General features: G+C 51.0%; 6 protein-coding genes across 6 annotated transcripts; 1 reads left to right on the top strand and 5 right to left on the bottom strand.

The window, feature by feature from the left end:
* Window positions 1-751: 751 nt before the first annotated feature.
* PMZ80_001481 (uncharacterized protein) lies at window positions 752-1,543 on the bottom strand (the record flags this gene model as incomplete). The annotated part of the gene is made up of 1 exon (XM_064869924.1): window positions 752-1,543. The coding sequence occupies one exon, from the start codon at window positions 1,541-1,543 to the stop codon at window positions 752-754; it is 792 nt and encodes a 263-aa protein (XP_064735421.1).
* Window positions 1,544-1,971: 428 nt separating this feature from the next.
* PMZ80_001480 (uncharacterized protein) lies at window positions 1,972-2,700 on the bottom strand (the record flags this gene model as incomplete). Its single annotated transcript, XM_064869923.1, has 4 exons — window positions 1,972-2,321; window positions 2,378-2,437; window positions 2,488-2,610; window positions 2,664-2,700. 4 exons carry the CDS (start codon window positions 2,698-2,700, stop codon window positions 1,972-1,974), a joined length of 570 nt encoding a protein of 189 aa, XP_064735420.1.
* Window positions 2,701-4,225: 1,525 nt separating this feature from the next.
* PMZ80_001479 (uncharacterized protein) lies at window positions 4,226-5,295 on the top strand (the record flags this gene model as incomplete). The annotated part of the gene is made up of 2 exons (XM_064869922.1): window positions 4,226-4,231; window positions 4,423-5,295. 2 exons carry the CDS (start codon window positions 4,226-4,228, stop codon window positions 5,293-5,295), a joined length of 879 nt encoding a protein of 292 aa, XP_064735419.1.
* A 596-nt stretch (window positions 5,296-5,891) lies between these two features.
* On the bottom strand, window positions 5,892-7,898 carry PMZ80_001478 (uncharacterized protein; the record flags this gene model as incomplete). The annotated part of the gene is made up of 1 exon (XM_064869921.1): window positions 5,892-7,898. One exon carries the CDS (start codon window positions 7,896-7,898, stop codon window positions 5,892-5,894), a length of 2,007 nt encoding a protein of 668 aa, XP_064735418.1.
* Window positions 7,899-7,999: 101 nt separating this feature from the next.
* PMZ80_001477 (uncharacterized protein) lies at window positions 8,000-9,655 on the bottom strand (the record flags this gene model as incomplete). The annotated part of the gene is made up of 3 exons (XM_064869920.1): window positions 8,000-8,021; window positions 8,930-9,009; window positions 9,164-9,655. 3 exons carry the CDS (start codon window positions 9,653-9,655, stop codon window positions 8,000-8,002), a joined length of 594 nt encoding a protein of 197 aa, XP_064735417.1.
* A 1,221-nt stretch (window positions 9,656-10,876) lies between these two features.
* On the bottom strand, window positions 10,877-12,722 carry PMZ80_001476 (uncharacterized protein; the record flags this gene model as incomplete). The annotated part of the gene is made up of 5 exons (XM_064869919.1): window positions 10,877-11,522; window positions 11,570-11,904; window positions 12,022-12,397; window positions 12,454-12,553; window positions 12,611-12,722. The coding sequence occupies 5 exons, from the start codon at window positions 12,720-12,722 to the stop codon at window positions 10,877-10,879; spliced, it is 1,569 nt and encodes a 522-aa protein (XP_064735416.1).
* Between the last annotated feature and the right edge of the window lie 113 nt (window positions 12,723-12,835).

The raw sequence follows: 12,835 nt of genomic DNA, 5'->3' as shown, positions 1-12,835 counted from the left end.
AGCTGATTGTTTTGTCTGATTGTTTCGGAGAATAGATGTCTTGAATAAAGGGGTTTTCTCGACGAGACACTTGACTCTAAAACACTGATGTGAATGTGCCGCACGAACATGCTGCGGCTACTCAGTCCCCGGCAAATTCGCGATGGCCCCGGCAATTCGGTCTTTACATTTTACTATCGTTGCACTCAGTTCATGACTGTTACCTGACATGCTCACGTCACTTAATATTCGTGGAAGGGTATCGAGCACCGCTTGACCTCCCTGTGGAGGCCGATCAGTTCTTGTCCAGCTCCCAATGACAGCCTAGGCAATGATCGCCTTCGTATTCGGGGTTATTGCCTTGGACATCCAAGCACATCACAATTTGCGTAGTGCTAATGGCATTTCTGGACAAGTTGTCTCTCGTGCCCTGGTTGTCCTAGGAGCCACCATTGTTCTGACCCATCCCTGGTTTCGTGTCGGGTACCATGACTCGTGTGGCTGTGATATTTGCAACACTAGCTGCGGCGTTCAAACTGTGGCTTTCGTGCACGTCAAGTACGTGTACCGTGTCTTCGCTGAGCTAGAGTCGTGAGATGTAGGATCGCCTGGTTGCGACCGTCCACATTGAGTGTCCTTTCCCACATGGATGTTTGGTGTTGTTCACCTCGAACGTCCTTTGCCTGCTCGCAAACAGTGGTGGGCATGGGTGCGAGCAGCACCAGCATTGAGTCCCATAGCATCCATAACAGACTGATTGGACTGGTCAAACTCAACGGCGAGGATTCCTAGATGCCATGCTAGCCTTCAAGGACTCTGCAAATTGACGTTGCTGTTCAACGCGAGCTTTCACAGCTCTCTCCTCGTTCTGTAGGTAGGCTTGTTGAGTCATCGTCCTACCTAGCAAAGGAGGAATATGCCTGCCCTGGCTGCAGCCATCGTGTCTCCACGTCTTACCGCAGCAATCCCACATTACACCTTCGGGGTGCTCATTACGCTCCTCAACGACATCGAACAGTGCTCCGTCGTGGTACTCGCTGACATTTTCCCAATACTCATCCACTTGCTCGAGATTTCCTGTATGGTAGAGACACTCGAGATCTTGGTCCGATGTAAGGTTGTTATTGAAGAGCTCGCCACAGTTGACGCAGCATGTATCCTTGGTGGGCAAGGTGCTGCTCACTTCACCACTTGTCGTCCAGGCGGCATTAGTATCGTCAATTCGCCTGCGCTTGTTGCTGGTCTCTTGGTCGTTGGCATGATCGTCCAGCGCTGTTGATGACCATAATGAGTTCCTTGAGATGACATAATCCTTGTCAGAATGATTCGTTGGGGTGACTGAGTTCATGGTCATGCCAGGTTGGCGACTAGGGCTCACTAAAGGCGGAGCTTTCTGTTGGCAGAGCACGCGGTGAATTCTTGTCGCGACGTCCGCTTCTTCGCTACACAGCTTCTTGAGGATCAGACGAAGATCAGCATGTGGCCGCCAGGTAAGTTCGTGATCGAGCGCGTTATGCCCCGCAGCAGTCAAGCCCAGTAGCTTGATCGGCGGCAAGTCTGTCATAATAATGTTAGTTCTATATTGCCTTGGTCCAAGTTGGAGCTCGAACTACAATGCATCAATGCTCAAACTTTCATAAGCACTTCATAAGGATCTAATAGTGAGCAGTAGAAGGAACGCGCTTCGGAAGTCGCGCTCTAAATTGAGCTAACCTGTTTTAGGAGCACGCGCTCGGGGTTCAGGGGCAAGCATCGCCTCGAGACGGGCTTGCCTCGACCAGATTCCAGCACACACCACTGCTCTAGCATCATCACTGTAAAGGGTAGAGATTCTCATATCTCTGTGCACGAATAAAATCAATTCAATCATAGAATGCATTTGCCTGTCACCAACCATTGCGCTACATGCAAAATATCATGCCCAACATTCTTCTGCTCGCTGCTCACCAATACCTCGTTCGACCAAGACGGCATAGTCTGGCTACCATATCTTCAGAGGTTCAACAGCAACTGATCAAGAGGCGGTCTTCCTAGGTTCGGAGCCCGATTCTGCCACAAGTCTGCCAGTTCCATAACCTTGTTGTAGAGAAAGTGAATTGTGCCCCGAAGCTCCATCTCATTCCATGCCCTAATCACATTCGTCTCGTACTGCTGCGGTGTTCGATCTGTGGCGCGGCCAACAAAGAGTTCCACCTCAGTCGCTTGAGACTTGATGTTTGGGAACGTTTCGAAGGCAAGTTGTGAGGCTGCTCGTCGCATGCTTGCGGGAAACTGCCCAGATCTTGCTTGAAAGAGCAGTCGGGACCACGCAGCCGGCCGAAAATCTGCTAAGGCTTGTTCGGCTGAGGAGAAGAGACATCAGCAAACGTCAAGCATACATCAGGGGAGCTTTACGTACCAGTCTGAAACTCAGCATCAAGACGTTGCAGGACTTCCTGAGAGGGGATAGTTTCAAGTGCTACCGGAAGGGTCAGCAAAGCTAGATGCTCAGAGTTGACTGTCACATACCGGGATTGATACCACCAAGGACATGACGCCAAGCAGCCTCGAAGCCGCCAGGGCCTAAGGCAGTGTCGTCTGCATGCTGTCCATTCTGGATGAACTTCTTCAATAGCTCATAGGTGACTCTCCCTAGGTGTTCTAGTTAGTTGACAGTGCACCACCTGATGAATAATGTTACTGACTCTTGGCATTTCTGTAGAAGAGCTGAAGGTTGTTCATGGTGAAGGATATCGAAACACTGCTCTCAATGAAGATGGAGAAGACACAATAACGAAGACGCTGAAATTCCTCTTCTTTCATCCTCTGAGCTCGCTGCTTGCTGCGACAACACCAAACAATTGTTATCCTTGGATTGTCGTTGTCCATACCACGCATTTGCCAACTTTTCCAAGTCTGATTGCTGGGTAGGTGAGCTGCAGCACGAAGCTCCGATGCTACACACGACACATCAGCCGCCGAAGGCGTAGAGCAACAGCATTTCGTATGCTGAGCAGCTATCCGAGATCTTGTCGTTCATCACGAGGCATAGACACAGTTGCGCTTTGCGGGACATAAACTCGATAAAATCAGGTTCAAAGGACCTAGAGCTTGAAGCGACGTTCATCAGAATCCTGTATATCGAGGTCAAAGAGCTGCGCAGAACTGGCTGGATGAGCAAGAAGACCTGAATGCTCCTCCGCTTACACAGGAGCTGTGAAGTGTGTTTGAGGGTCTGCCGACCAGTAGAGCGGGTTATACGCACGAGGCTTTGCGCTGAAGTAGATTTGCTGGATACCAGACGCTCGCACTTGCTTCTAACGCTTTTGCTGGATTCAATGTGACCTGAATTGGAAAACTTCGAATGCATCCTGTTGTTTTACAGGATCCTTGTTGAGCTTTCGTTCATCGCCTCTTGAGCCTTCGTTGGGCGTCCAGCCGGTGACAAGCTCTATGATAGCGTCGGCGCTGTCAACTGCGCAGTTGCGTTAACTTTTCGCTGCGCTGCGATGTGCAGTTTTATAAACTGCGAGCTAACCCCTAGCTGTCAAGCACGTGATGCTGTGATACCCCTTCTCCCCGTCAAAATCACGTGTGGCAGAGCTAGATAAGAAGAAAGCTTCACTGTATTAGGTATACAACAGCTGAGACATACTCCACCCAAAACTTCGCAGCGCAGCAACGCAACTCGAAACATGAAGCTGCGACCTGCGTAGTTTTGGCTGCGCAGTTGCCAGCGCTGGCAGTTGAATCGAAGCGCGTGTGCACTTACTTCCGAAAACAAACGAGCCATGAATCCTATATCGTATTAGGAGTCCTCAACGAAGACATGACCCACCTTACAAGCAATCTGGCAGGCGCGCGTGGAGCCTTCTCTCCTAAAAGACACGCCCAACACCTTGTAGAAGTGTACAAAGAACCGAGTCTGAAAACAGATGCTAGTCAGTACTGGACAAAGGACCCAGCCCGCCATCCACTTTCCTTTGTGACCATAGTGTGGCACTCCGTGAACAGCACGTTTCCTCTTCAGAAGGTTCTCCAATAATCCTGAAAGGTTGTGTGCCTCGGACCACATACTGTAGATTGCTCTGAATAGCCTCGCAGCTCAAGCATACCGAGAATCTCACTTAGCTTTTGGCTGGCCGTCAGCGTGCAAGCCCGTGTGTGTTCGTCAGTACTGGATTGTCCAGACTCTGTGCTGGACTGTTCAGACTCTGTGCTTGGGTGGTACTCACTTCGTTATGCTCTCTGTAGGATTTAATGCACTATGGCGGTGGGTTTTGGCTAGTAGTGCAGTCCTGTTTATTTTCATTCTGTTTCTCTTTGAAAATAGTGGTTGGGGCAATATATCGCAAGGATATAACATCAACCATGCACTCCTGCCCGAGGACGCCGCTGCAAACACAACACTTGGTGTAAGCAGACCGAGAATGACGATGGGAAGGTTATTGACGATGACAATAGTTCGAGAAGATTCTTGTGCTGTCCCACCACCGAAGTTGGCGTACCCGAGGCCTCGAGGCCGCTGCTAGGCTCACCGACATCGAGCTCCAAATTCCACCTCAACCGAACAATCCCAAGAGCCTGATAAGCGCATTCCAGGGCATAGGGCCCGATGATGTGAATCATCCTCCCACAGGATCAGCAACGGCGTGGCTAGCGCATCTAGACTTGATCAAGTTCGCTGTTGCTAGTGACTTCGAGACTGCGCTGATCATAGAAGATGATGTTGACTGGGATATCAGCGTGAAAGAACAGATGAAACTGCTGTCTCGCGCAATTCGCGACTTCACGGGCACACCAGCCAGTGATCCTCGCCCCTACGGTTTGGACTGGGACATACTCTGGTTCGGCCATTGCGGAGGGCCATACGACAGAAACTCTCCAAGACATGAATATTGGGATCCTTCAGTTCGTGATGGGGAACTGTATACTGGATGGATGAAGGACTATGTCACTTCCATGCCTGAGAAGACTCGTTATGTGCAACACGGCGCAGGGCTTGTGTGTTCGTTTGCCTATGCGATCAACCGCAAGACCGTCACCAACGTGCTAGACTGGTCAGGTCAAGGCCAAGATGAAGGTTTCGACATACGTCTCAGAACTGGATGTATGAACAAGAAGATCAACTGTGTCTCTGTTTATCCAGAACTGATGCACCACTATGAGCCAACGGCTAATTACATCAGTGAGGTCAGGCAAGGAGATGGGAAGGGTCAAGCTGGTGCTGAAGATGCACTTGAATCTGAGATGGGCATCACAGCGAACATACGCGATAGTGCGCGATGTGCGGCACTGTGGGGCCGGCCATGTCCAGCACCTCCAGGTACGACTTAGCTCCAGCACAGCTCTGACCAGACAAGAAAGACTGTACTCGGGCAAAAATGTCGGATCAACCATATGTTTTGATACTGTTGCACAAAGGAAAACAAATTGCCATGCAGGCACAAGTCGTCGCTTTCGTGTAGTCTGAGAACTTCGGCGTTTGTGGCTCCGCCATCATCGAGTAGATCGTGATAGCCGCTGAAATGTAGTGAACGGATTACTGAAAACACTGCTTAACAGAGGAGAAAACTTGTCACGCAGTAATTGAGCTTTATGCACGTTGTTTAGTATGAGACTGCGCGAGATGTTGTGCATGGACACAGGCATCCTCTCCGATCACGTCAAGTCGACGACCTCGACACTCCGATCGCATGGCCTTGGCTCTGTCATGGCCGGTGCATTCTCCTTGCCACACCTGGTTCCAGAGACTTTGAGGCGCTTCCCACTGCTGCCGCCGCTGTCACCATTGCGTTGATCGATACTTGTGGCAGGCCTCTTCCGGGTGGCGGGTGCGCGTGCATTCCTCAGCGCCTCAGGCATTTCATGTGGCATCGGTCTCGGAGCAGGCACCTTGGGCGGTGGCTGCCAATTTTTTCGACCATGTGGATTCAAGCAAGGATATACATTTCGATTCTGCCATGAAGCGTTGGCCAGCTTCTGTTGTGCCAATGGCGCCGAGGCATGAGATGTGGTAGAGGCAGAGGTACGCAGGGTGGTGGGAGAATCCTTGGCTGCTGGCGAGTTGAGACTGGGACTGTAGCATTTGGAATGGCAAGGCGTTCAATGAGTGTTTCGCCATAGGGTTTGGCAATGAACGTTTCGAACTCGGACTGTGTGATAGTGACCGAGCGAGTTCTGGTGGCTCCTGATGAAATGTGCTGCGACTCCGAGTTCGCGACAACGAAGACTGTTCTGGAATCAGCTGAGAGCGTGTCGTCGCTTCTGTTGTGGGCTGTAGAGCTCAGACCTCTGGACACGACACTGCCACCGCGCTGACGTATGATTTCGGTCGAGCTTTGCCTGAACTCCTTTGCCAAGCCTGAGTCAAGGACGAACCGGTAATTCGACAACGACCTAGTCATGACCTCTTGCAGAAATGTCTCGATCTTATGCTTGTCCGCCGAAGCCAGTGCTCGATAAAGACATCCGAAGATCTGCTCATCGGACCGATTGGATTGAAGTTCAACCACTCGCCATGTGTCCGTGATGAAAGCCATCTTCCTCTCTTGCCAGCCTTGATGCTCTTGCGCAGATCCATAGTCGACTTTCTTAAGCTTCAGTTGATGGCTTCTTGACTCCTTAGTCGGCGCAGTCCAGACTTTGACGATACTTTCCGGAATTTTAGCGAAGGCAACGAATCTATGCAGGCGCTGACGCTTATCCCATTCCGAGCTGACGAACCTAGACTCGGTGGGACTCGCCAGGAAATGGTTCAGGGTCGGACACACGATACAAGTTGTTCCTCCTCTTCGGCACTCGTAGCATAAATCTATAAGTGGGCGGCGAAGGTCATTGTTAGGTTGTGGCTCTTGGCCGATCTCGAAGACAAGGTACGATGCTAGAATGATCGTGATAAGGGCGTTCATCATGAATCTGTGCTCGGGATAAATATTGGCAAGTTCTGCAAGAGCTGGGATGTGCACCAGTGATAATGAGGCTATGCCTTTTGTGGTGCGCATCTGTGGGGCGCCGAGTAGAACAAGGGCGAATCTCGCGAACGAGGCGGAGGAGATTGAGGTGGAAGCTTCAGCAATACCCACGATAACGGAGCCCGAGCTGGCATCATGCGGCAGCTTCTGCAGTATGATTTGCGATGCGATAGCGCGACCACGGTGTTGGTGGTCATTTATCGAAGACAAGCAAGTCAGAACCTGGTGTACAGCGACGACATCAACATTGGGTCGCTGAATAGACTCGATGCAGGCTTCGACCACTGCGTCGCGTATAGACTCCTCGCAATCGTCGATTAACCAGCCAAGACCATCGCCAAAGCCATCTTCTTTGGGGTCCGCCTGTTTGACTGATGAGGCAAGGTAGCTCTCAATCCATCGTATCAGACTCTCGGTTAAGGGTGTAACACGCGCCGTATCTTCCCGGCCTGTCTCAGCGCCTGTGTTCGTACCAATAGTGTCCTGCTTTCGGTGCGATTGAGTGTACTCGTGGTAGTGCGAGAATAAACACAGTAGGCTCTTGTACTGGACATAAACGTTCGTTTCGACAGCATAGATCCTTTCCAGCACGCAGCTAACCCTGTCAAGCCCAAAACGTGTCATGACTGCTACCACAAGGTCCAAGTCCTCATGAGATGGATATAACCCAGCGATATCTGGCAACCACAACTCCAATGCTTTCAGAAGCAGGTCTTCTTCTCGATCGTACTTTTCGGCGCGTAGAGCGGTTTTGATGATGGCCCTGTAATCGTCGTAGTCGTCGTAACCGTCTTCGCCGGAAGACATCGAATTGATCCCAGCTGCAAGCTCTTCACGGTTCCGTAGTATTGCGACACACAGTTCCAACCACCGCTCGTAAGCTTCTTCGTCCTCACTCTTCAGCCACTGTTTGAAGGCAACACGCGCACGCCTTGCTCCAGTGGCAGCGTCGTAGCGATCAGCCATGAAGTCAACAAGCTCAACGTTCGCGACAAGATCTTAGGCACTTTGGTAATAGGGCAGGCGTGAACTCCAACTAACAGTTTGGGAAGTCGCGTACCAGATGCTTACTCAATCTGCCTTTTCGCGCTGTCGCCATGCATGTCAGAATGGCTGGGACATTCGTGCCATATACTTGGTTGACCTCGAGTAAAGTCAAGCAAACAAAAGCGCGTATCAAAGGTGTCTTAGCGTCAAAGCCTATTGGCCAGAGCAACTAACGTAAATGCCAAGGCGGTCAATCCTTGGTGTTTCAGTCTCCTGGCCCTCCAGGTGTTGGGACTTACCACTACACCGACCACTTCCACAAGTGCTCAGTAACATGTCTCCTCCGACTGATGCGGTCCAGGTATGCAAAGTTCATTGCAGTCTTCCCACTTTGGTTGCGGCCCTCCGAGACTGCACGCTCGCTTTTGCTTTTTGCGCAATTGTGGTTGGAGCGGCAGTGCCTTGGTCAGCTCTTCGCTTGGTGCCTGCTTTCACTGCGATATCATCGTTGTTCAATACTGCAGCTGCCCACTTCGATGGTCGGTTCACTTCCGAAGGTGTAGCGGATGTGTTGGCGAAGCTGGGATGTGAGGTGTTCTCTCTGTGCTTTGTGGCAGTCGCAGTGCTATGCTCTGCGTATCGAGCAATGGCCGACGTGCAGGATTGCAGAAGACACAACACCTTGTCTAGCAAGAAGCGCCAGCCTCTTTGGAATTGATAAGACTTCGTATCGCAGCACGGAGCTGATCGATCGGCAGAATATTTGCTCTCTGAAGTAGTTTTGCCGTCTCAATTTCAAGTAGTGAGTTCATGCTGGGCCAGATGTTCGCGAGGGGGTCGCCAGTCATAGAAGATCAGACGGTGCTGATATTCGAATTCGAGAAGGACGAACTAAATCGTGTCGCAACCCTCCAGTAAGCTAGTGAGCGTCTCCGCGCTAACTGAATCTGGCAGTGGAAGCAAGCTTCGGGAAGCAAATGCTCCTCGGAGCTTAAGAAGGAGAAACGAACCCTTCCATGAGCCGACTGCCATTCCATGCTAAGCCAATGATTTTGACCTGGCAGTATTCGACCGTAATCAGTTGAGGTACCTGCTGCCGTAGTTAAAATTGACCAGACTCGTTACAGCCAGTAGGATGCTGCTATCGTACATGCGAACGCATGCCATAACCACGACACCACCACTCTACTTGCCCCCGACGCCACCCTCTCACTTCCACAACATGACTTAGTATTATAGCTTACGTTGTTTGCTCTGGCAGCGGCCGCCAAGCTCGATCCGTTGAAGTTGCCAAAGTTGTAATAACCCACAAGCAGGAAGTTGCGTGGCCTACCCCACTCACCTGTGCACTGCTCTATCGTCGTGAGAGCTGCACCTTCATCTGTTGTATTTGAGTTGGTGTTGTTGATCGCGGCAGTGTTTGGTATAAGAATCTGTTGCCCGAACAATTCCGTACCAGCATTGAGATTGTGGTTTGCTAGATAGAGTCTGTCGGCGGAGGTGTTCCGGTCTTGACTTGGTGGCCGCTGAACAGTGCATGGGAACTCTGGATTTGTGGATGAGAAAGGCGTCTGCCATTTGTATGAACACATGTTCAACAACCAGGGCACTTGTTGTTGGTTCGCGTCGTATTCGAGCATGATCACAACACGCTTGTTCGTCAAGATCATCTCTGACAGCGTGGGCCAGCCGTCGATGCCCATTGGGTCCGTAGCAGGTGTATATACGTATTCCATGATGCTGAATTCGCGACTGGTGCAGTGTAATTACCAGGGTCGATGTAGTCCTGGTTGCCCATAAGTATGGTGATGACTTCGAAGCGGTTCGCTGGCTGTTCGAGCCAATTCCGGACAGTGGTAAGGTAAGCTTCCAATGTGCCAGCATTAAGAAGATCACAGGAAGTATGGCAGAGCACGACAGTATCGTTCACATAGTGGGTTTCGAACTGGAGTCCACGTATGCCATCGTTAAGCTGGGTGGTTACATCCAGAGCCTGGTTGCTTGCTATGTTGCCGTCGATAGCAAAGGGACTGTTGTGCGCTACAACATAAGCGATGTTGCTATATTTCCTGGTGCAGAGGTCATTGTAGCCATTACATTTGACGGAGTCTGGAACGCTATTGTTCTGGGGAGTGCCAGTGCCGACCAAGGTTGTCTGTGTTGCCGATGTACTTGGCGTCGTGGTCGAGCCTGTGAATGAAGTTGCATTTGTTGCAGTTTGACTAATCGTCGAAGTGTTGCCCGGGGACAGTGTCGAGGTGATTTCGCTGGGGTATGTTGCACGAGCATTAGCGGCAATCTCGGTCAGAGAGGCAGCGATTGATGTGGTGGAAGTGGTGTTCGATGAGCTCTGTGCCAAAGCAATGTAGAGCTGGCTCAGAGCCACAGCGATTAAGAGAAGGCGCATTTTGAAGCGACGTAGGACGCTCGACACAATGTTGGAATCGCAATATCAAGCTCGGTCTTTGTTCAGAGATGTTGTATTTCATAAAACTGGTGTGCTCTATGTCGAAGCTGGCACCATACACAGTAGTGCGAAATCTATTGTTGATGCGTCTCGTTCAATGCGTCATATTGCCGCACATGGTGAGATTGACTTTCCGTCGACGCCGCACACAACGATTAGTCGTGGTCTCGAATGGTCGGAAGTGGTCAAAGGACTGCAGTGCCACCGGTCGAAGAGCCGCGCAGATAGAACATGTTACATGCTGTCGATTGGCTCAAGGTGAAGCAGACTTCTCTGCCGGAGACTTTGCTTTCCAAGAAGCAAAGCTTTCTTCCTTGAGATGAAAAGATTGAAAAGGAAGAAAATGCGATTGCGATGCTAGCAAGTCCATTGAGGTACTTGCCTTACCCAGAAACTGCTTGGAGGACAATTAACGATTCCCAGAATTTGCTCCGCATACGAACGAAGCACTGTGTGCACCACGATTCTGTGCTGTATCGTGCATGCTGCATCACCTCGTCTTACCTGGATCTCCACCATGTCCATGATTCGAGTGACTTTCCAGACGTCTACTCCTGATAGCCTTCGGACTCATATCGCCAGGCTCGTCGCTAACAGCATGATCATAGATGCCTTCTTCACCTCGTGCTTTTCGGACAACACGCTCGATCGCGTCGAGACCCATCTTCAGCACCTCCATCTTTGGGCCATACGAGATCCTCACGAAGTGATGGCAAGGACTATCAAACAGATCTCTTCTCTTGGCAGGGTTGAGATCAAAGAAGATACCCGGCACAACGATGGCTTTCTCCTTTAGCAGTGCATCAAAGAAGCTCAACCCGTTCGAGATGTCGATTCCGGATGATTTCGGTATGGGAGGATCCAATGTGCTGAGGTCAAGCCAGATGTAGAAGGTCGAGTCTGGAATATCTTGGTCGCCTTTGTTGAAGCCCATTGCTTGAAGTCTCCCCAGGACATAATCGCGCTTGATCTTGAAGTGGGTTTGCAGGGCTGCCATTTCTTTCTGCACTTTCGGTGGGTCGAGCATCTCGATAGCTGCTTCTTGGAATGGGACGTTGGTACCACCATCGAGGTAAGAGCCGCATGAGCCGAGTGCTGCAATGAAGTCTTTCGGGCCCACAATCCATGCCACACGCCTGTCCCTCGTTAGAATTGATGCTGCCAACAAGGAAGATTTGCATACCACCCAGGCAACCTAAATCTCTTCGTCAACCCGTCAATGAGCAGAACATCGTCATCGTCCACATCAACGACGTTCGATGCGGCAGAGAGCGTTGATCCACTGCAGTTGTCATCGTACCGGTAGCCAGAATAGAACTCGTCCATGATCAGTGTAGCTCTGTCTCGGCAGATGTCCTGTATGGCAGCCATTTCATCCTCTTTGAGCGCATGGCCGGTAGGATTCCTTGGGTTACTGGTCAAGATGACCGAAGTACCTCTTGCAAGCTCTTCGGCGATCTTATCAGCGTGAATGTGGTACTTGTCCGAGCTGGACAATGGACTAGGGATGGCAACGAACTGCGAAAACATGTTAGTACCAGCTCAGCATGTTGGCAGAGGCATCGACTTCGAGGCTGCCCCGATGTTTTCCGCGAGGGTGACCTTGGTGACAGCCTATCCAGTGTCTTTGCTTACATTCTTGAACAAACTCAACATCTCATTGTAAGCCGTATAGTCTGGAATGAAGAAGCCCAGATAGGCATTCCCCAGAACAGCCGCAATCCGGATCAACCCAGCTCGACCACCAGGCACAATACACACATTTTCCCAGCTGTATTGCGAACTCTTTCCCTTGCGGTAGTTCGCATTGTAGAGGTTCGCAACTGCGGCTCGGAGAGGCTTGATTCCTGCTGTGGGACCATACTCGCGACCGACCATGGACACTGGAATGGAAGACGGTCGCTGAAAGCAGCCTTCAATATCATCGTCAACTTCGGGTGCGCCTTGTCCAAGATTGGCCCATTCTTCTGGGTGATCGTAGAAGCCGTGCTTAGAGGCTTGTTCGGTGGTCCTGAGGCAGGTGTTAGTGGTGAAGTTCTGGTGACTGGCGAAAAGGGAATGCTCTACCAGACTACACCGGTGCTGGCACGGTTTGTGTCAAGACCGGCATGGTTGGCTTTGTGAGCTGGATGCTGACGGAATTCGGTGTGGATGGGCGATTTGAGTTCTGCAAGTTTGTATCAGAAGTTGTATTGTGGTGAAGCTCGCATATGACAACACGAACCATTCTCGCTCGGACCCTGCTTCTGAGAAATTGACGACCTCCTCTGTTGTTGTTCAGGCGAACTGCCGAGTGCAGTACGCAGGATCGAAACACGACGACCTGAGAAACTCATCGTGATCAGTATCGGCTGGAGGTCCGGAAGCAGGGAAATCTGGGTGCCCCGCTTTGCCAACCGAGGAGCCCTGGAACACGCCTAGAAGAAGCCAAGCTGTAGGGCTTTCCTTG

This window comes from Knufia obscura, assembly GCF_036327395.1.
Source record: "Knufia obscura strain CCFEE 5817 isolate CBS 148926 chromosome Unknown scaffold_1, whole genome shotgun sequence".
NCBI classification, from domain to species: domain Eukaryota; kingdom Fungi; phylum Ascomycota; class Eurotiomycetes; order Chaetothyriales; family Trichomeriaceae; genus Knufia; species Knufia obscura.
The sequence above is the reverse complement of the archived record's forward strand: the minus strand, read 5'-3'. Positions and strand labels throughout refer to the sequence as shown.